This window comes from Bombina bombina, chromosome 2 (assembly GCF_027579735.1).
Source record: "Bombina bombina isolate aBomBom1 chromosome 2, aBomBom1.pri, whole genome shotgun sequence".
In the NCBI taxonomy this organism is placed as follows: Eukaryota; Metazoa; Chordata; class Amphibia; order Anura; family Bombinatoridae; genus Bombina; species Bombina bombina.
In genome coordinates, this window is record NC_069500.1 from 518,858,004 (window position 1) to 518,882,437 (window position 24,434).

A 24,434-nucleotide genomic window follows, 5' to 3' on the forward strand; every position below is an offset into this window, starting at 1 on the left:
CATTGCCAAGGGCCTTTTATAAATTTCTCAACATCTGGATTATTTCTGCAATCTACGATATGTGGATTTCAAAATCGGCCCCGAGCGAAAGAATCGAAGTCGCAACTCGCAACGAGGAAAAAAGCCCTCCACCGATTTAGCCTCCACTGAAGCAAGTTCCTCTTCAGCATCCTCGGGGGACGACAGCCCAACTCCAAATGAAGGAGGCAGCAGAGCCACAAGCGAGCAAGGAGGTCAGGGTCAGGGCATGCAACGGTGAACACGCCGAATGAAGAAATAGGTAATTTTGACAATGTCATTAATATTTCCAGCTATGAACTTTCTATTGCAGAACTTTCTGTGTTATCAAGGGGATTAACATACTGCCCTGTTGAACAAGTGGACACTTTTCAGCTGCAATTAGATTTACATCGATTGTATAGAACCATTAAATTAAAAGCTTTTTTGGGGGGGAATTTGTATCTAATATGGATACTGGCCTTGATATGGACAAATGCTGTTTTGATCCATCTATGTTTGGTCTACATGTTAAGAGTCAGTTCATTCCATCTGTGTACAATCATTCAGTTGATACCTTTATTAATGTTATTAAAAGAGAATTTGATGTGTTGGTCAGTAAATTTTCATGTTTGGATTTAAAACATAACTTAACTATGGCTGAAAAGGTGGCCCTTGATAATTTAAAAAACAACCCTGATGTTACTATTAAAGGGCCTGACAAGGGCAGAGCCATAGTTGTTATGGATACTTCCAAACACAAAAATGAAATTTTGAAACAATTAAATGATCATTTGGTTTATAGGGAACTTGAGATTGATCCACTACCCAGTTTAATGGCTAGAGTTAGGGAGATTCTTAATAGGGCAGTTGATGAAGGCATTATTAATGAGAAAATGTTTAATTATCTTTATTTACAGAATCCTAAAACCCCTAATTTCTATGTCCTACCCAAAATACATCAGGATCTTTACGATCCCCCTGGTAGGCCTATTGTGGCATCTATTGATTCCCTATTTAGCCCTATTTCAAAATTCTTGGAAAAAATTCTAACTCCTCTTGTAAGACAGGGACAGTCTTTTTTGAAGGATACTAGTGACTTCTTGAATAAAATTAAAGATTTTTCTGATTTACCAGAAAACATTGTTTTGGCTACCTGGGATGTTAGTAGTCTTTATACTATTATTCCCCATGTTGATAGTCTAAATAGTGCCTGGTCTTCTTTGGTGAAATCAGAAAGATATTCAGAAATACAAATTAATTTCTTTATGGAGTTACTTAAGTTAGCTTTAACTCACAATTATTTCTCTTTCGATGACAGTTTTTTTCTGCAGTTGCGGGGCACCTCAATGGGTTCAAATGTCGCCCCGGCCTACGCTTGCCTTTTTATGGATCAGTTGGAGGAACAAGTTATATATACTGATCCTGATTTTTAGAATTGTTTGGTATGGTGGCGTTATATAGATCTTTTCATTATATGGCGGGGCGATATTAAATCCATTGAGGTGTTCCGCAACAGGATACAGAATCAGGTGCCGACTGTTAAATTTACTGCTAATTATCATATTGACCATGTTGTGTTCTTGGATACTGTGGTAATGCGTGTGGGTGACCACTTTGAAACAGATATCTTTAGAAAGCACACGGATAAAATTACGTTGTTATCCCGTCATAGCCATCAACCTCCTAGGGTGTTTAAAAGTGTACCTAAATCTCAGTTCCTTAGGGTGAAGAGGATAGTCTCTGATCCTCTGACTTGCTCAATGCGCTTAAATGAGATTTCAGGATATAGGTTATTCTCTTGGAAAATTAGAGACTATGGATCTTCAACCAAAGGATAAAATCAGTGAGATTAAGAAATTGGCCTTTGTTTCTGACTTTAGTGATATTAGTGTTAAGTTACACAAAGTGATTTGCAGAAATTGGTTTATGTTAAGGGATTCTATGCCAGAAATTGAGGAATTTAAACATCCTCCCTTTTCTTCTTTCAGGAAGGGTAATTCCATTGGTAGACAGTTAGTAAGGGCAAAGGTTAAAACCTCAAGGACCACACAATGGGTCTTCAGACCTGTTGATAATGAGACTTTTCCTTGTTTAAATTGTTCCCATTGTAATAGTATTATCAAAGGCAAAACTATCAGTCATCCCTTTTCTGGTAGACTTTTTCATATCAAAGGTCATTTTAATTGTAAATCGTCTTATGTTGTGTATGCGCTCAAATGCCCGTGTGGCTTATTATATATTGGAGAGATGACACAGCCTCTTAAAGAGCACCTAACCCAACATAAATCAAAAATTAGGAATCCCAAAATGAGACACCTTCCTGTCCCCTACAATTTTTTGATAGGGGTCATCAGGTGAATCAGTTGCGCTTTATGGTACTAGATCAGGTGTCCAAAGGAACTATAGGCTTTGATAGGGAGAGAATGTTACTTAAAAAAGAAGCTATGTGGATACATAGGCTTAGCACGCTATATCCTAAAGGTCTTAATAGGGATTATAACCTCACAGGTTTATTCTAATCTATCTGTTTTTAGATAGAAAAGGAGGAAAGAAAGATAAAAAATTATTAGTAAAAGTTATAAAACTAATATATAAATAAGATAATGGATAAGTAGGAAGACACTAAGTTAGCATTTCTTGATAAGATAATAAATTAAATAAACTAAGATTACATTGAAATTTATAGTGGGTAACATTTAAAGGAAGTTTAGTTTAAGGTTCATATTTAGTTAAGATTATTTGTGGAATTATAAGTATTTTGTATTTTTATTTGAAATGGTCATTATTTATTTTGGTTGCTTTTGGTAATGTTGGGTTGAATATTTTTTATGTTAAATTGTGTTGGCACTTTAAATTTGTATCACAGGAGGATTCTGATGATGTCATGATTGAAAGGGGGTGGGACTGTTTGGCTATTTAAGGGTTGCATTTGGCATTTATTTGTATTGAGCCTGAGGAGGGGGTGTAAGCCCCAAAACGTTGCTCTGTATGTACTGCTGCCTTGAGTAAAAAGTTTGGACTGAATTATTGAGTGTCTGCCCATTCTTCTTTGCATACGATATGTGGATATGTTAGTTATAAACATTCTGCATCCTTTAATTCATTAACGCAAATATATTTGAGTTAAGAAAGAGCTGAAAACGGGAGTTTGCCTTTTTTTTCTTCATTTACATGATAATTTGATGCCTCACATTAACATTTTTTTATTATCTATCTTAAGTATTTATTTAAGATTTTGATGATCAAATTGGGTCCCATGTCATCGTAGACTAGACACAGCCTGAGGATGCTGCAATAAACGTGCCCACTTCATTCTCATGTCCTCATCCACTCACTTATCTGACTCACATGTAGCTTTTTGACTATCTGAATAGTATCTTTTGGCCAAGAAAGCAGTCACCTGATGGGTTCAGCAGTAGTCTGTAACTGTACAAAGACTTTGCTCCCTGGAGAAAGATATCCTAAGACTCTCTACAACAGATTCCACAAACTCAACATGAGTTTAAGTTGAGAAATCACTAACTATCTTAACACCACACACATATTTATACAGAACCCATCTCATTATTCAGGACTTTAGATACCGCAACCGGGATAATGTCTTCTCCCTATAGACTTTAATGGAACTGATTTAACCAAATGTGCTCAACTTGACATGAGTTATGCATATTTTACATTCCAATGTTCTTCACAAAGAACATTTTTATTTTAAATATATATGTCTATATATATATATATTATGATTTTTTTGTAAAATATATATCTATACCTATATGAATATAACTACAAATACACAGTAAAACAAATTATAAAATATTACAATTGTTTAAAAATTATTTTTAATGTTTTGAGGTATTTGAGTGGAAAGGGCTCAAAAGTGTGTGTGTATATCTATATATAGACATGTATACATATGTATATAGCCATTATAGCCCTTTCCATTCAAACACCTTGTCATATACCATATAACTTTAAGCCCTTATAAAAAAAATATTATTATGTATATGAATATCTTTATCAGATAGTGTATTTATGAGTGTAACTGTTGATTTTAATGTATTTAAGTTGTGTTTAGTGCAACTTCTATTTAGCGCAACTTTTTATGTGCACAAACCTGACAGGAGTACACTAATTCTTCATGTTTTCTAACCCAACATGAGTATCATGCATCTATAATACTTATTAATAATTAATATAAATATTTTTTAATATTTAATATTACACCAAACACCTTAAGATAACTAATTCTTCATGTGCGCTAAGCCAACACCATGTTAGACCTAGATTGCTAAATCAGAAGCGTGTTAGGCATGTTTTACATTGCAATTTTCTTCTTTTATTACTAAATATATATTTCTATTTGTATCTGATAATGTTAATTTAAAATTTACATGTATACCTATATATCTATAGGAATAGATATTTAGGTATAGGTATATATAAATATATAAAGAAATATTTAATTACAATAACAATAACATTGTCCTGTTTTTAAAGAACATTGGAATGTGAAATATTAATAACTCCTGTGGTGTTTTTTTCTTCCGCACTCACTATTTTAGTCAAAGGAGAAAATAAGTTAGCAATGTTGCGATAACCGAGGTCCTGAAGTTAGTGCGCATTTGGTTTTGCTCGTGCGCAAATGTTTTACGTTAAACTTGTGATACACAGTCTAATCCAATGTGCAAAAAGATTACTTCTGGCCGTGTTAACACTTGAGTGAAAGCGCTAAAGAGCATGCCACTTTTACTCTAGCCAATAGTTGTGTTAAGAGCCTCCAATGCATGAAATCTTGCACGGCAAATGAGAACTATTGGCAACGCTTTTTTTTTTAGTAATGTTAGTTTTTAGTTTTCTTAAAGCAATTTAATAATTTTTTAAAAATTTTAATAGCAATGTTACAGCTAGATTACAAGTCTGTGTTTTCTTCTGTTTACGCTGAACATATGGTATTTTCAGCGTTAAAACAGCAACGCAGCCATTATGAGTCTTGTCGGTATAGGTGTACCGCAAGCCTTTTAGCCTGTAACGCAACGACAGTACCGCACTCTTAAAAATTTTAATGGGATTCCCATATGCTCTGCCATTACGAGTTTTGCGTTCTGGATAAAAAAAACGGCGTTACAGCCTAAAACGACAAGATCCGTAATGCCATCTAAAAGCAGTAGTTATGAGTTTTACGCTACAAATCTGTAACATAAAACTCATAACTAAACTGCTACAAAGTACACTAAACACCCATAAACTATCTATTAACCCCTAAACCGAGTCCCTCCCGCATAGCAAACACTATATTACATTTATTAACCCCTAATCTTCCGCTACCTATATCGCCGCCACTATAATAAAATGTATTAACCCCAAAATCGCCACCCTCCCAAATTGCAAACACTATTTAAATATAATTAACCTCTTATCTACCGTAAGCCCACATCACCCCCACTATACAAAAATTATTAAGCCCTACACCGCCGCCATTATAATAAACCTATTAACTCCTAAACCACAAGCCCCCCACAACGAAATATACTAAAGTAAACTATTAACCCCTAAACCGAAAGCCCCCCACATCACAATAAGCTATTTTCAACTAGTAACCCCTAAACCTAACGCTCCCCTAATTTTAGATTAAAATTACAATTTCCCTATCTTAAATTAAATTAAAACTTACCTGTCAAATTAAAAAAACTAAGTTTAAACTAACAATTAAACTAATATAATTACTAAAATTAAACTAACTACCAATTAAATTAAACTAAACTACACATTAAAAAAATCCTAACACTACTCTAAAAATTACAAACGATCTAAATACAAAAAATAAAAAAGACTAAATTACAAAAAATAACACTAAATTACGAAAAATAAAAAACGAAATTATCAAAAATAAAAAAGAATTACTCCTAATCTAATAGCCCTATCAAAATAAAAAAGCCCACCCAAAATAAAAAACCCTAGCCTACAATAAACTACCAATAGCCTTTAAAAGGGTCTTTTGTAGGGCATTGCCCTAAGTTAAACAGCTATTTTACCTGTAAAAAAAAATACAAAGACCCCCCAACAGTAAAACCCACCACCCAACCAACTCCCCAAAATAAAAAACCTAACTCTAAAAAAAAACCTAAGCCTCCCATTGCCCTGAAAAGGGCATTTGGATGGACATTGCCCTTAAAAGGGCATTTAGCTCTTTTACATGCCCAAACCCTAAACTAAAAAAAAAAACACCACTAACCCCTGAAGATCCACTTACAGTTTTTGAAGTCCCGCTTGAACGATCTTCATCCAGGCGGCGAGAAGTCTTCATCCAGGGGGGCCTCTTCAATCTTCATCCCGGCGGCGAAGTCCTCATCCAAGCAGATGAGCAGATTCAGTGTACGGCAGCGACCGTATCAAGAGGATGCTCTGCACCTGGACCCACTCTATGCCGCCGGGATCAAGATAGAAGATGCCGCCTGGATGAAGATTGAAGAGGCTGTCTGGATAAAGACTTCTTGCTTCTTGGATGAGGGCTTTGCAGCCGGGATGAAGATTGATGAGGCCACCTGGATGAAGACTTCTTGCCGCCTGGATGAATATTGTTTAAGCGGGACTTCAAAAACTGTAAGTGGATCTTCGGGGGTTAGTGATAGTTAGTTTTTTGGGGTGTTTTTTTTTTTTAGTTTAGGGTTTGGGCATGTAAAAGAGCTAAATGCTCTTTTAAGGGCAATGCTAATCCAAATGCCCTTTTCAGGGCAATGGGTAGCTTAGGTTTTTAGATAGTTTTTTTGTATTTTGTGGGTTTGGGGGGGTGGGGGTTTGTAATTTTAGTGGGTCTTAGTATTTTTTTTTTCAGAAAAAGAGCTGATATCTTTAGGGCAATGCCCTACAAAATGCCCTTTTAAGGACTATTGGTAGTTTATACTTGTTCCACAAAGACCCAGATTCAGTGATGTATTAGTGTTAAACACCATACAGACCAATATAAAGTAATGATGAAGCAAGTGTATAATAAAAGTAATCTTTATTCCAAAGCGACGCGTTTCTCAGCCTAGAAGTGGCTTTTTCCTATAGCCTGAGGAAACTTCCACTTCTAGGCTGAGAAACGCATCACTTTGGAATAAAGATTACTTTTATTATACACTTGCTTCATCATTACTTTATATTGGTCTGTATGGTGTTTAACACTAATACATCACTAGATCTGGGCCTTTGTGGAACAAGTTTGTAGCTGCCTGCTGCTTGCTGGTGTTTTCAGTCAGCTGGGTGACTGTGAAGTCCCAGTATGCTTTTACTGCACCTGGTGCTTCCCTTCTTGTAAGTGCAACCAACACATTTCCTTTTGCCCTTGTCTATACGTTACTGGGATATGGTTGTCTGCTTTTTGTGTTCACATACTGTAGGTGCTAAGAAGTCTTTCCCAAGGGATTTCTGACTGGACACCATTGCTGGTTCTATCCAGTGAGCTGGACCACTGCAAAGTTCCAGTCTGCCCCATTAGCACCATTAGGTGCTTCACTTTTGTGAGTATTATTTTGACTTATCTTGCAACATTATCATACTGTGTCGGCGGCACTAGGCCATGGTGGCGCCTCTGTTATTCTTTTTTCTTTAGATCATCACACACCAGGATTTGACAGTCCTCTGATAGAGTGCTGTCGCCTTTTGGATAACATTGGACTTTTGTGTTCTGCTGGTGTATGGTTTTTATATATATATATATACAGTATATACACTATTATTATATATATTTTATATTTTAATTTTCATTTATAGTTTTTGTTGTTTGTAGATCTAGTATTGGGAAGCACCCCCTTTGGGTTTGTGTGTACCTAGGTACACCCATACCCAGTTTTCTTGTATTTATTTTAACTAGGTAGTTAATAAATAGTTAATAACTATTTACTAACTAGTCTACCTAGTTAAAATAAATATAAACTTACCTGTGAAATAAAAATAAAACCTAAGCCAGCTACAATAAAACTATTAGTTATATTGTAGCTAGTTTAGGTTTTATTTCACAGGTAAGTATGTATTTAGTTTTAAATAGGTATTATTTAGTTAATAATTGTAACTTTAGTTTAGTTCTATTTCATTTATGTTCAAGTTAGGGGTGTTAGGGTTAGGATAAGTGTTAGGATTTACATTAGGGTTAGGTTATGGTTGTTGTGATGTGGGGGGCTGGCAGTTTAGGCATTAATAGTTTATTTAATGGAAGTGATGTGGGAGGCCAGAGGTTTAGGGGTTAATAACTTTATTTAGTTGCGGCGATGTCAGGGAGCAGCGGAATAGGGTTTTAATAACTTTAATATAGTGGCAGGGATGTTTGGGTGCAGCGGAATAGGGGTTAATAACTTTAGTATAGTGTCGGCGATATAGGGTAAGGCAGATTAGGGGTTAATAACTTTATTAAGGTAGTGGCGACATCGGGAGCGGTAGATTAGGGGTTAATAACTGTAGGCAGGCGTCGGCGATATTGGGACGGCAGATTAGGGGTGTTTAGATGTGGGGTTTATGTTAGGGTGTTAGGTTTAAACTGTATTTTTTTTCCCGTAGACATCAATGGGGCTGCGTTACAGAGATTTTCTTTCCGAGATCGTAGGTGTTAGGTTTTTTTTCTGACACCTTCTCCCCATTGATGTCTATGGGGAAAGCATGCATGAGCATGTCAAAACAGCGCTTGTTTTTGGTGCAGTATGGAGCTTAAAAGCACCATATCTCCCGCACAAGCCAGGTTTTTAAAAATTTGTAATGGCTGCGCTATAAGGGATTAAATAACGAAACTGTTGCATTCATTAATTTCCCTATAGCGCGCATAACTCGTAATCTATCTGAATGTTTTTTATTTCAATTGTAATAGTATTTTTTTTAATTATTTTTTTAAAGTAATGTTAGTTTTTTTTTTTTTTAAAAAAGGTAAGATTAGTTTTTTTTTACTTTTACAGGTAAGTTTTTATTTATTTAAAGGTAGTTATTTTTATTTTTTTTGATAAAGGTTAGTCTATTTTGGGTTAACTTAGGGGGTGTAAAGGTTAGGGGTTATATGTTAGTGGGTTATTTTGAGGGCTGGCAGTTTAGGGGTAAATAGTGTAGTGTTTTACTACGCGTTGGGGGGATGGCAGCTTAGGGGTTGATAGTGTAGTTTGGACTTTGTGGTGAACTTTGTGGCAGTTTAGGCGTTCTTAGAGTAGGGGCTTATGGCGATCTGGTTTGTGCGAGTAGGGTGTTAGTATTTTTTCCATTGCCTTCTATGGAGGAATAGGTTATCGCACGTGCGAAAGTGTAAGATCAGCTTTTTGCACTCGTTGGGTTAGCGCTGGAGCTATAACTTTTTACTTTCAACTTGTAATACCATTGTAACCCGACAAGCGCAAAAGGCTAACCACTAGCACAGTTAGCCATCTAGCAAAAGCACTAATTATCGCTCTACTTGTAATTTTTTTAATTCTAAGAATTGAAAGAGCACATGGTAGTCTTAACAAGTCTTATTCCTCACACATTTGTCCATAATTGGTGTCTACAGTAAAGATAAGATTAGAAACTGCAAAACAATTATAGCTATGCTAACAAAATGGCCACAGCTATTATTGTCTACTCCTATAACAAGTCTTGATTGGCTCCTCCAAATAAGGCAAATGGTGGGTGGAGTTTTGTTATTGAAAACAGTTGCAGCAAACAGTGTGCTTTTAACTTTGCTAATATGATAATTAAATGCAAGACTGCAGAACAATATTGTAATTACATTTTAGAACAGATGTATTTGTTTAAGATCAGGTAGAAAAAATACAAAAAAAGAAACATGACATATTACATCGCAAATGCTTTGTTTCTTAACAATTTGTGTGAAATATGTTATTAGAGAAAATACTGCCTTTATTATGTTTATTAGTTTGATAACACCAATCTCTGGTTTATCTCATTCAGGTCCAGATTACAAGTGGAGCGTTAATTAATGCTCCTGCTCGAGCATTAACTGACCTAGAAGTAAGCTTTTTGCACACATAGGGTTACTCTCATATTACACATTTTAAGTAAACTGTTTTCACCTGTGCGTTTACCCGACACGGGTAAAAAGGTGAACTTACAATATCGCTCGAACGAAAATGTATTCCCCCATAGAAGTTAAGGGAGCAAGTGCGATAACTTGACATGAAAATATAAATATTTCACATCCCAATGTTCTTAACATAGAAGAATATGTTATATTTATTCATAAATACATATATATATATATATATATATATATATATATATATATATGATGGTATTTTGGTAAAAATACTTAGAATATATTCTACTATGTGCAGAACATTTGGATGTGAAATATTTACAGCAAATACATAGTCAAAAGCATTATTAAATGTGAATATTGCATAAATATGTTTTTTCATGTTTTCATCTATTTTAACATCTGAGACCTCATATCTTTGAGGACTTTTTTGTGCAATAATTTTATTTAATAATTTTTATTAGAGGGTGTTATTGTCAGTGTAACTGTTCTTTGTAATGTATTTTTGTTGTGTTTTGTGACACTTTTTTGTTTTGGGAAACAGTTAACCAGAGCTCTGTGGTCATGCTAATCCAACATGCATTAATTTAAATTGTGCTCAAATGATCGCATTTACTTTCAACTTGTAATACAAGTGAAAAACCCCCCGCAATAAACCCCTTTTTGCTTTTGCACAACTGTTAGCAGGCCACTCATAATCTAGCCCTTTGGTGGGCAAAAGGACACAGACATTGGACAGAGGAATTTTGGAAAATAAAGTGTTATGGACAGACAAATTGAAGTTTGAGGTGTTCAGATCACAAAGAAGAACATTTTTGAGATTCAGACCAAATGAAAAGATGCTGGAGAAGGGCTTGATGCCATTTGTCAAGCATGGCGGAGGCAATGTGATGGTCTGGGGGTGCTTTGGTGGTGATAATGTGAAACATTTATACTAGGTAAAAGGGACCTTGAAGATGGAAGGCTATCACTCTACTTTGCAATGCCATGCCATACCTTGTGGACGGCACTTGATTGGAGCCAATTTCCTCCTACAACAGGACAATTACCCAAAGCACAGCTCTAAACTATGCAATAACCATTTAGGGAAAAAGCAGTCAGCTGGTATTCTGTCTTTAATGGAGTGGCCAGCACAGTCACCAGATCTCAACTCTATTGATCTGTTGTGGGAGCAGCTTGACCATATAGTATGTAAGAAGTGCCCCTCAAACTAATTCAACTTGTGGGAGATGCTTCAGGAAGCATGGGGTGAAACCTCTTCAGATTACCTCAAAAAATTGACAACTAGAATGCCAATTAGATAATATGAGGAGAATGATCAGGCTGGTTATACTTGGGATGTACATTTGTATCACATCCGCCACTCTCAGCATTAACTAGGTTTGAAGTTGTTCATCAGAATGGCTCTATCAACCTGATAAAGATTACTTATTATATTTATATTAGATATCCCTGTGTGCCTTACATCTTGAAAAAATGTGTTTTTATATATGGGAATAAGTGTTGAATGTTTTAAGGGCCATATATTTTACGCTTTTAATCTCAGGGGACTGCACAATCAATACTTGTAACTTTAGTTTAGTTCTATTTTAATTATGTTAAAGTTAGGGGTGTTAGGGTTAGGTTAAGGGTTAGGGTTACATTAGGGTTAGGTTATGGTTGTTGTGATGTGGGGGGCTGGCAGTTTAGGCGTTAATAGTTTATTTAATGGTAGTGATGTGGGAGGCCAGAGGTTTAGGGGTTAATAACTTTATTTAGTTGCGGCGATGTCGGGGAGCGGCGGAATAGGGTTTTAATAACTTTAATATAGTGGCAGGGATGTTCGGGTGCGGCGGAATAGGGGTTAATAACTTTAGTATAGTGTCAGCGATATAGGGTAAGGCAGATTAGGGGTTAATAACTTTATTTAGGTGGTGGTGACATCGGGAGCGGTAGATTAGGGTTTAATAACTGTAGGCAGGCGTCGGCGATGTTGGGGGCGGCAGATTAGGGGTGTTTAGATGTGGGGTTTATGTTAGGGTGTTAGGTTTAAACTGTATTTTTTTCCCGTAGACATCAATGGGGCTGCATTACAGAGATTTTCTTTCCGAGATCGCAGGTGTTAGGTTTTTTTTCTGACACCTTCTCCCCATTGATGTCTATGGGGAAAGCATGCATGAGCATGTCAAAACAGCGCTTGTTTTTGGTGCGGTATGGAGCTTAAAAGCACCATATCTCCCGCACAAGCCAGGTTTTTAAAAATTTGTAATGGCTGCGCTATAAGGGATTAAATAACAAAACTTTTGTTGCATTCATTAATTTCCCTATAGCGCGCATAACTCGTAATCTATCTGAATGTTTTTTATTTCAATTGAAATTGTTTTTTAAAGTAATGTTAGGTTTTTTTATTATTTTAAAAGGTAAGATTAGTTTTTTTTTACTTTCACAGGTAAGTTTTTATTTATTTAAAGGTAGTTATTTTTTTTTTTTTTGGTGAAGGTTAGTCTATTTTGGGTTAACTTAGGGGGTGTAAAGGTAAGGGGTTATATGTTAGTGGGTTATTTTGCATTGGGGGCTGGCAGTTTAGGGGTAAATAGTGTAGTGTTTTACTACGCGTTGGGGGGCTGGCAGCTTAGGGGTTGCTAGTGTAGTGGGGACTTTGTGGTGAACTTTGTGGCAGTTTAGGCGTTCTTAGAGTAGGGGCTTATGGCGATCGGGTTTGTGCGAGTAGGGTGTTAGTATTTTTTCCATTGCCTTCTATGGAGGAATAGGTTATCGCACGTGCGAAAGTGTAAGATCAGCTTTTTGCACTCGTTGGGTAAGCGCTGGAGCTATAACTTTTTACTTTCAACTTGTAATACCATTGTAACCCGACAAGCGCAAAAGGCTAACCACTAGCACAGTTAGCGATCTAGCAAAATCACTAATTATCGCTCTACTGGTAATTTTTTTAATTCTAAGAATTGAAAGAGCACATGGTAGTCTTAACAATTCTTATTCCTCACACATTTGTCCATAATTGGCTTCTACAGTAAAGATAAGATAAGAAACTGCAAAACAATTATAGCTATGCTAACAAAATGGCCACAGCTATTATTGTCTACTCCTATAACAAGTCTTGATTGGCTCCTCCAAATAAGGCAAATGGTGGGTGGAGTTTTGTTATTGAAAACAGTTGCAGCAAACAGTGTGCTTTTAACTAGGGATGGGCGAATGTTTCGCAACATTCGAAAAACGGCACGAATTTTAACACATTCGTTCGTTCGAATCGAATTTCGAATATTTACATAACATTCTAACATTCGATTTTCGAATATTCGGTTTCGAATTTTACGATTACATTCGAAAATATTCGAATTCGAAAAATTCGAATTTAGATTGTAATAGTATTTCTAATGCTTTTTCTTTAAATGTAATATTCGAATTATGCAATATTCGAATTTGAAAAATTCGAATTTAGATTGTAATAGTATTTCTAATGCTTTTTCTTTAAATGTAATATTCGAATTATGCAATATTCGAATTCGAAAAATTCGAATTTAGATTGTAATAGTATTTCTAATGCTTTTTCTTTAAATGTAATATTCGAATTATGCAATACGTGTATTCGAATTCGAAAAATTCGAATTTAGATTGTAATAGTATTTCTAATGCTTTTTCTTTAAATGTAATATTCGAATTATGCAATACGTGTATTCGAATTCGAAAAATTCGAATTTAGATTGTAATAGTATTTCTAATGCTTTTTCTTTAAATGTAATATTCGAATAATGCAATATTCGAATTCGAAAAATTCGAATTTAGATTGTAATAGTATTTCTAATGCTTTTTCTTTAAATGTAATATTCGAATTATGCAATACGTGTATTCGAATTCGAAAAATTCGAATTTAGATTGTAATAGTATTTCTAATGCTTTTTCTTTAAATGTAATATTCGAATTATGCAATACGTGTATTCGAATTCGAAAAATTCGAATTTAGATTGTAATAGTATTTCTAATGCTTTTTCTTTAAATGTAATATTCGAATTATGCAATACGTGTATTCGAATTCGAAAAATTCGAATTTAGATTGTAATAGTATTTCTAATGCTTTTAAATGTAATATTCGAATTATGCAATATTCGAATTCGAAAAATTCGAATTTAGATTGTAATAGTATTTCTAATGCTTTTTCTTTAAATGTAATATTCAAATTATGCAATATTCAAATTCGAATTTAGATTGTAATAGTATTTCTAATGCTTTTTCTTTAAATGTAATATTCGAATTATGCAATACGTGTATTCGAATTCGAAAAATTCGAATTTAGATTGTAATAGTATTTCTAATGCTTTTTCTTTAAATGTAATATTCGAATTATGCAATATTCAAATTCGAAAAATTCGAATTTAGATTGTAATAGTATTTCTAATGCTTTTTCTTTAAATGTAATATTCGAATTATGCAATACGTGTATTCGAATTCGAAAAATTCGAATTTAGATTGTAATAGTATTTCTAATGCTTTTTCTTTAAATGTAATATTCAAATTATGCAATATTCGAATTCGAAAAATTCGAATTTAGATTGTAATAGTATTTCTAATGCTTTTTCTTTAAATGTAATATTCGAATTATGCAATACGTGTATTCGAATTCGAAAAATTCGAATTTAGATTGTAATAGTATTTCTAATGCTTTTAAATGTAATATTCGAATTATGCAATATTCGAATTCGAAAAATTCGAATTTAAATTCGAATTCGAAAAATTCGAATTTATATTCGAATTCGAAAAATTCAAATTTATATTCGAATTCGAAAAATTCGAATTTCGAATGTAGACATTCGATATAATTATAAACATTCGAATTCGAAAGTGACATTCGAAAACTGTAAATACTATTCGATTTTCGAATTTTTAAGAATATTCGTTCTTATCGACATTCGAATTTAGAATTCGAATTTCGGTAATAACATTCGTTCTACATTCGAAATTCGAAAATTTGCACATTCGCCCATCCCTACTTTTAACTTTGCTAATATGATAATTAAATGCAAGACTGCAGAACAATATTGTAATTAGATTTTAGAACAGATGTATTTGTTTAAGATCAGGTAGAAAAAATACAAAAAAGAAACATGACATATTACATCGCTAATGCTTTGTTTCTTAACAATTTGTGTGAAATATGTTATTAGAGAAAATACTGCCTTTATTATGTTTATTAGTTTGATAACACCAATCTCTGGTTTATCTCATTCAGGTCCAGATTACAAGTGGAGCGTTAATTAATGCTCCTGCTCGAGCATTAACTGACCTAGAAGTAAGCTTTTTGCACACATAGGGTTACTCTCATATTACAAATTTTAAGTAAACTGTTTTCACCTGTGCGTTTACCCGACACGTGTAAAAAGGTGAACTTACAATATCGCTCGAACGAAAATGTATTCCCCCATAGAAGTTAATGGAGCAAGTGCGATAACTTGACATGAAAATATAAATATTTCACATCCCAATGTTCTTAACATAGAAGAATATGTTATATTTATTCATAAATATATATATATATATATATATATATATATATATAAATATATATATATATATATATATATATATATATATATATATATATATATATATATATATATATATATGATGGTATTTTGGTAAAAATACTTAGAATATATTCTACTATGTGCAGAACATTTGGATGTGAAATATTTACAGCAAATACATAGTCAAAAGCTTTATTAAATGTGAATATTTCACAAATATGTTTTTTCATGTTTTCATCTATTTTAACACCTGAGACCTCATATCTTTGAGCACTTTTTTGTGCAATAATTTTATTTAATAATTTTTATTAGAGGGTGTTATTGTCAGTGTAACTGTACTTTGTAATGTATTTTTGTTGTGTTTTGTGACACTTTTGTTTTGGGAAACAGTTAACCAGAGCTCTGTGGTCATGCTAATCCAACGTGCGTTAATTTAAATTGTGCTCAAATGATAGCATTTACTTTCAACTTGTAATACAAGTGAAAAACCCCCTGCAATAAACCCCTTTTTCGATATTTGCACAACTGTTAGCAGGCCACTCATAATCTAGCCCTTTGGTGGGCAAAAGGACACAGACATTGGACAGAGGAATATTGGAAAATAAAGTGTTATGGACAGACAAATTGAAGTTTGAGGTGTTCAGATCACAAAGAAGAACATTTTTGAGATGCAGACCAAATGAAAAGATGCTGGAGAAGGGCTTGATGCCATTTGTCAAGCATGGCGGAGGCAATGTGATGGTCTGGGGGTGCTTTGGTGGTGATAAAGTGAAACATTTATACTGGGTAAAAGGGACCTTGAAGATGGAAGGCTATCACTCTACTTTGCAATGCCATGCCATACCTTGTGGACAGCACTTGATTGGAGCCAATTTCCTCCTACAACAGGACAATTACCCAAAGCACAGCTCTAAACTATGCAATAACCATTTAGGGAAAAAGCAGTCAGCTGGTATTCTGTCTTTAATGGAGTGGCCAGCACAGTCACCAGATCTCAACTCTATTGATCTGTTGTGGGAGCAGCTTGACCATATGGTATGTAAGAAGTGCCCCTTGAACTAATTCAACTTGTGGGAGATGCTTCAGGAAGCATGGGGTGAAACCTCTTCAGATTACCTCAAAAAATTGACCACTAGAATGCCAATTAGATACTATGAGGAGAATTATCAGGCTTGTTATACTTGGGATGTACATTTGTATCACATCCGCCACTCTCAGCATTAACTAGGTTTGAAGTTGTTCATCAGAATGGCTCAATCAACCTGATAAAGATTACTTATTATATTTATATTAGATATCCCTGTGTGCTTTACATCTTGAAAAAATGTGTTTTTATATATGGGAATAAGTGTTGAATGTTTTAAGGGCCATATATTTTACGCTTTTAATCTCAGGGGGACTGCACAATCAATACTCTTTAGAAATAATTTTAAAAGTTTAAATTTATCAGTATGAATGTTGTTTGCAGACATCACTTGGGAGTACCCATAACTTAAAGGGACAGTAAACCTTAAAAATAATGTTATATAATTCTGCACGTAGTGCAGAATTATATAACATTATATTAGCCAAACATTATTAAAACATAATTTCCCCTATTCATTTTTTTAAAAAACGCTGTTTCACAGACTCACTCTCTGCTCTCTGCTGAGCGGGTCTGTTATATTTACTCAGCGCATCGGGCCAGCTGTATAGTCACAGCCCGGCCCGACCGTGCCATAAGACTGAGTGCAGCTCGCACTCATACAGATTGTGTGGATCTGTATGAGTGCATCTTTGGTTCTCTTTAACAGTTCTCTACAGAATGTCAGATTGATTATGACATGGTGGGAAATTATTAAAATATTTTGCTGTAAAAATTACTAAAACTCATTGGCTGGGATTATTTAATATTATATTTTTATTGAGTCATGGACCAGACTCCATCCCGTGCCTGAGCATTTGATACCTAGTAGGTGGTGCGGTCACTTTGTTGTTATTATATATCTATACCTGTATGACTACAGTATGTATAGTTATATATATATATATATATATATATATATATATATATATATATATATATATATATATAGGAATATCTATTTATAAATACTTAGAACATATTCTGCTATGTGCAGAACATTGGAATGTGAAATAGTTACAGTAAATTCACAGTATTACACTTTATTAAATATGAATATTGCATAAATAAGATTTTACAGCAAAGGGCTCTGAAAACACATATATACACATATAAATACATAAATACATACTTTATGTACACACATATAAACACACACATATATAAATACATATACTTTTTTAGAAATGTATATGTTCTATTTGCCTGCCTTTTTTTCTAACACCTGAGACCTCATAACTTTGAACCCTTCTAACATTTTTGTGCATTTTTTTTTTAACCCCTTAAGGACCAGCGACGTACCCTGTATGTCGCTGGCCTTTTTTTGGGACTTGATTGTTTTATAGCGCGGTCTTGCCACCAGCGTTGAGACTGCTCTATTCCACAAAGCCTGCGGGAGGGAGGGCATTAATAGCGTGTTCTTGCTAGACTTGTGCTATTATGTCCTGAAAAAACCCTTAACGACCAGTGACATACAGGGTACATTGTGGTCATTAAGGGGTTAAATCATTTTATAAGATGGTGTTATAATGAGGTAGATTTATCATACCCCAGGCGGATATGATTCGCTATAGCGAATCATGTCCGCCCTGCATTGCTAAATGGTGAACTGCTTCTGCAATGGTCTCCCCTGAAGATTCACTAGTAGGGGGTTTCAATCATCCCGATCGTATACGATCGGGCGGATTACTGTCCACCGACTCAGAGCTAGCGGACGAGTTGAGGAGCAGCGGTCTGAAGGCTTGCGTGGAAACAGCAGCATTAGGGGCCCTTAATAAATCGGCCCCTATAAATGTAACTGTACTTTTCAATGTATTTTTAATATGCTTTGTGACAATTTTTCAGTTTAGCAAAACAGTTAACCAGAGCTCTGAGAGTGCGCTATCCTGACACACGTTAACTTCAATTGCGCTCAAGCGATCATGTTTACTTTTAACTTGTAATACAAGCGCTACATCCAACGCACACAAGCAGCCATGATAAACCCCTTTTCACTTGCGTGTAACTGTCACCGCACCACTCGTAATATGGCCGTATATGTTTCTCACTTCCCCATTAACTAATCATATGCCACCTGCAGTTTTATTTTTTGCACCAATTCTTGTAAAAATGAGTCTGTAATGTGATTGTTTTATTATATTGTCTTGTTATTACAAAATATTTATATATGTGTGAGTAACACTCAGTAAGACACTGGGGTCAATTTATTAATGTGCAAGCGGACATGATACAATATTGCGTATCATGTCCGCTGCACAACGATAAATGCCGACAGCATACGCTGTCAGCATTTATCATTGCACCAGCAGTTCTTGTGAGCTGCTTGTCCAATGCCGCCCCCTGCAGATGCCGCTAGCAGGGGGTGTCAATCAACACGATCGTAATCGGGTTGATTTCTGTCTGCCGCCTCACAGCAGGTGGACAGGTTATGAAGCAGCTGTACGGAGATTGATAAATTGACTGCACTATTTTTACTTTACAACTGCTATAATGGTTCAAAATTGAGCAACTTCTAATACTCAGAAGTCAGAACTTGAAATGTACCTGCTGATTTCTCAAGGCCAACTGCTAGACATCTGTCCCTAATAGGCTTTAACTGATAACTACAAATACATTTATGTTATACTAAGTTTATGACCCTGGTTAACATGGTAGTCTGATGACTAAAGTCCAGATTGGCTCCTACAAATAAGGCAAATGGGGGTGGAGTTTGACTATTGAAAAATAACTGCAGAAAAAGGATGTTTATTTCTTTTAAAAATGTTTAGACTCGGCTGATATGTTATTCTATAGCAGAACAACAGAAATGTCTTATAATTACAAAGTGTTTACTGTTTCTTTAATGTCAAATATTTAAACAACTTTATTTCCTATTTAAGGTTACTTGAATCAAATTTAAAATAAATTTTTTTTTACATGAAAAGGCGCAAACTAATAATGAAAACGTATTGTAATGTAAATAACTAAACATTTTATATACAAACCTCAAGGTGATTACTTTCCCTTCAAACACATGATGGGGCTCTGTAGTGAATCCGTTCCAATCCACAAAACAATAATAGGGAAAAATTTGGGATATTTTCAGAAGAAACTAAAATTATTCTTCTCTTCCTGTTTTTAGCAATGTTGCTATTGTTACTGAACTTAACAAAGCAGAGAAATAGCTATTTTAAACGGTAAGGGTTCGATACCAATCCTTCCTTTTCCAAAAAATTGTGAACAACCCTTAAATTTGATACCAATACAAAATTGGACAGCAGTAATGTAAACTTGTGGCTGCATTTTATGTTACAAATATTATATTTAAATAATATAGGTGTTCTGTAATTAAGGGAACCAACAAAATTCCTATCACAGATGGAATTTTAAATAAAAAAATGTTTGCTTGACTTACTTTGTATTACTTTCAGCCACCTATTTTGTTTTAGTTTAAATTAGTCTAAACCTAGATTATTAGACCCCAAGAAAACAAGTTTTTTTTATTTTTATTTTGCAGGAGTATGTTAAAGGCATAATCAAGTCGAAATTAAACTTTCATGATTCAGATAGGGAATGTAATTTCAACCAACTTTCACATTTTCTTTAATCATCAAATTTGCTTTGTTCTCTTGGTATTCTTTGCTAAAAGCTTTACATAAACATAATCTTTTCAAAAGTAAAGCAGATAGAATTTTGTTTCTAGCACTGATTTCACCAAAAAAATATTCGTAGAATTTTAACAGAATTTAATAAATATTTATATAGGTAAATATGCAAAATTATGCTATGCAAATGGTGAATACTTTTTTTCTCTAAAGTATTTATAAACCTTGAAAAAAACATTGGATTGGATTAGTATTGCACATTATTTGTTTTGGAACAATACATCTTTATATTCTCTCCCTATATTATTTCAGGATGAACACTTGGCTCCTTCTACTTTGTTTAATTTCATATCTGCTGCGTAAGTGAATTTAAAAATTGTTAGATATTATTTACAGCTATATATTCTGTAATTTTCATGAGTCTTCTTTTTTTTTAGATGCCAATTCCCAGGTCACGGTGTCAATCTCAGGTCCTAATTTAGTGAAACCCAATGACAGCATAAGACTTGTTTGTAAAGTTGCAGGAGCTGCAATCACTGATAGCAGCAAAATTTCTGCTGTGGACTTTACAAGACAGCTGAGTGGTGACAAATTAGAATTTTTAGCTCACATTAATCATGCACAGGGCACAACATTCAATCCAACTCTGAAGAGCAGACTCACCTTGTCCAGAGACACTGCCAAAAATGAGGTTTATTTGGATTACAGTCAACTGAGCTCAGGCGATTCAGGAACATATTACTGTGTCAAGCACACACAGTGTGCAGAAGCTAGACTAAAACGTCATGGCTTGTCACAAGTACTTACATAGTAAACAAATGTAATGTCTGAAACCTGGTAATGTGAGGGGGTCACATGTATTTGGAGTTAAGTTTTTACAATGTACTTTATGCAATGTGTCTGTAATAAAGAAATGTAACTGAACTTTAAGATTCACATCTGTTTTATCCACTATTTCTTTCAATACAGAAGCTATTGTAAAAAATACGGCATGCTGCTCCTCTATGGTGATGGATAAGCCAATATATATTCATCATTCCCAAATGCTCCTGCTCTCCTATTGCAGAGTATTCTAATGCCCTCATGGGGGTTTGAGTAAGAACATTTTTGAACATTGTAAGTCAGTTTCTCCGTGATGGGTCCAATAATATATGTTTAATTAGCAGTTTTAAATTTTCCTGTTTACAGTAAATGTATTGCATTTGGGTATGTGCATATATGGCAGTGGGTATTCAGTAACTCTAACTATTGGTGGGTAAGCAAATCTATGGGAGTGTCCATGTGTCTGTATCCATGTGCATAAGTGTGCAAACATGTTGTGCATTTGGCTATAAATACATAGAAATATATCTGTGTTCATATTCCTGTTCCATTGTGGATGTTTCATATTTCTGTGTGTGCATCTTTGTGCATACACACAATCATATTTCCAATGTTTATACATTTTTGATTGTGCAGGTGTGATGATGCACATGTAAACGCTACACATTTTGTATCTATGTGTATAAATTCATTCTTGTTTTCACATTTTTTTTTTTGCTTGTATGTATGCGCATTTCCCCCTGTGCATAGTATGTCTTTTTGTATGTGCTTATACGACTATTTGTATGTGTAACTGATGTATACTCATTTGGGATCATGCTGTAGAAGAGTTAGCTGAATTTTTTGTGTGCATGTTTATGTATTTTTGCATGTAAATAATGTATTGTATATTAGAATGTGTCCTTGTATATTTTGTATGTGTCCATGAGTTCCACCCTGTATTTGCTTCTTTCTCTGTTTTTAAATTTACTAGAATAATAAAGTTTACATGGTAGTGACTTTCTCTACATTTGTACCAAAATGTATAACTTTGTTTTCAAATATAACTAAATCTGTCATTATGTCTTTTTGAACCATTTATATATACAGTATGTACATTTTCCTCTGTTTGTTATTAGTACTTGGGTTTAAGGTTAGTCAAGCAAAAATGTTCTTTTTAGACACTATACAAACTAACAGATTGAGGCGCAAAACCCTTTGTAAATGTTGAGAATTTTATCTTAATTTTTATATATGACATACACAAAAATGTTAGACATACTGTATTGCTTTGAATGAAACGGAGTCTGTGAACACATTCAGCTTTAACTGAACTGCAAGATACCCTATGTCCTTAGCTATCTATAATTTTTTTAATTTCTTTAGCTTTTTTCTTTTCATAATACCAAAGGTAAATAGACAGTCCATCATGGACACAGGTCAAATGAGTAAATAAATGTACTGAATCAAATTTACTGCCCAGTTTCTTGTCCTTAAATCACGCACAAAGATGACAAGCAAATATGTTTCTTTTTTTTTTTTTTTTTTTTTTTTTTTTTTTAGAAAAAAATAATTTTTATTAAAACCTTAGGGGAAAAAAACCCCCCAAAAACGCACAAGGCAAAACTGAACTGTAGTTAATCAGCTGAACATTCATGGATTTCTATGCTACAAGCTATACAATTAGATACAGAGTGCAAATTCATAAAGCATAGTGAGTTAAAAAAAAAATTATAACCTATAATCAGCATTAGTGTAGAGGTAAGTGCCCTTCAACAAGCAGCTAGTTTCTAAACAAGATTAAACTAAAATTTGTGATTTAACAGATAAACATCAATGAAATGCAAAACACTTAAAACAGTGATTAACAAAGACACGTGTGTTTTATATTGGGTGATTGCAGTTATTAGTGGATATTTAACACCTTCAGATTACTATACATCATGATCAGGGTATTCAAAAAAATAAAAATGTGCATTGTCCCTTAAATTAAGTTTTCATTTGATACATTGAGTAAAAAGCATAAATGTGAATACAAACAGTGGAGCAGTGAAAAAGCGTAATAAAAAAGTGCAGTGATTGCATTGTAGCAGTCCGATCCTGATCAGTGGGTTATAGGTGGATAAATTATGCCGTTTCAAAAACTGATCCAAAGTTTCAGTAAAATGTCCCATGTGCCAGAGGAACCGCGGTCTCAGCATGGCTGTTGCTAACCTCTTAGCTCTTCAAATGAGGATGATGAATCCGCTGAGTTTAGCCGCGACATTTACCAGCAAGGAATAGGGCAGTCCGTGTATTGGCCATAAGCATCCGCTGGGGGCAGTATCGCACGGTATGAGCGCGATCACCACTGGCTCCGCACTGAGGACAGGTGTATCCTCGCAGCACCGGACACTGGACTCGGCCATCCGGTCCTTTCAGGCGGTGTGTGCTGTAGAATGCGGCAGATTCCCGGTTATTTTTGCAGAAACCACAGCCCTGCTTCCCATGGCTCACAGCAGGCTGCTCGGGCTCCGAGGGGGCGGAGAGAAAACAGCTCCATGTAGGAGACACTGGCAGCATCTTGTCATCCTCCCGGGGCTCAGACACCTTCAAGCCTCTGATAATGAGAGCTGAGAGTCCCAAATAATCATTCCAGGTGCTAAAGGCATTGCCTGCCTGTGTGGTTCCGCTATACGCCGGTAGCGCCATCTTAGCTCGCAAATATGTTTCTAATGATGGAACATGTCAGTCAGAACTCTGATACATAAATATTTCATTTAAAAAAAATACTAAAATCCTTGCATGGGACTAGACCCAACATTTAGTTCAGCAATATGGCTCTATGTTCATTAAGTCCATCAGCCTCTGATTATTAATACATACTAAAATACTCTATCTAATGATTTATGTCCACTAACACCCTTCTGACGCCTTCTCATTTCAATACAGATTGGAGAGTTTAGACTATTTGTAACGATGAAGCACCCTCAGTGGACAGTTGGAGAATGTTGGAGAAAGCCTTAAAAACAAATGACTAGATCACGAGTTTGGCGTTAGCCTTAAAAAGCAGCGTTGAGAGGTCCCAACGCTGCTTTTTAACGCCGCTGGTATTACGAGTCAGGCAGGAAAGGGTCTACCGCTCACTTTTCTTCCGCGACTCGAGGCTACCACAAATCCCCTTACGTCAATTGCGTATCCTATCTTTTTAATGGGATTTGCATAACGCTGGTATTATGAGTCTTGGAAGAAGTGAGCGGTAGACCATCTCCTGTCAAGACTCCTAACGCATTTAAAAGTCAGCAGTTAAGAGTTTTATGGGCTAACGCCGGAACATAAAGCTCTTAACTAAAGTGCTAAAAAGTACACTAACACCCATAAACTACCTATTAACCCCTATACCGAGGCCCCCCACATCGCAAACACTATAATAATTTTTTTTA

General features: G+C 34.8%; 1 protein-coding gene across 1 annotated transcript; it reads right to left on the reverse strand.

Annotated features, from left to right (window-relative positions):
* Positions 1-23,265: 23,265 nt before the first annotated feature.
* LOC128647141 (nanos homolog 1-like) lies at positions 23,266-23,703 on the reverse strand. The gene has a single exon (XM_053699948.1). It carries the CDS (start codon positions 23,701-23,703, stop codon positions 23,266-23,268), a length of 438 nt encoding a protein of 145 aa, XP_053555923.1.
* Positions 23,704-24,434: the final 731 nt, after the last annotated feature.

Coding starts and splice junctions, on each gene's coding strand:
- LOC128647141 (XM_053699948.1), bottom strand. CDS start 23,703: ATGGCGCTACCGGCGTATAGCGGAACCACACAGGCAGGCAATGCCTTT.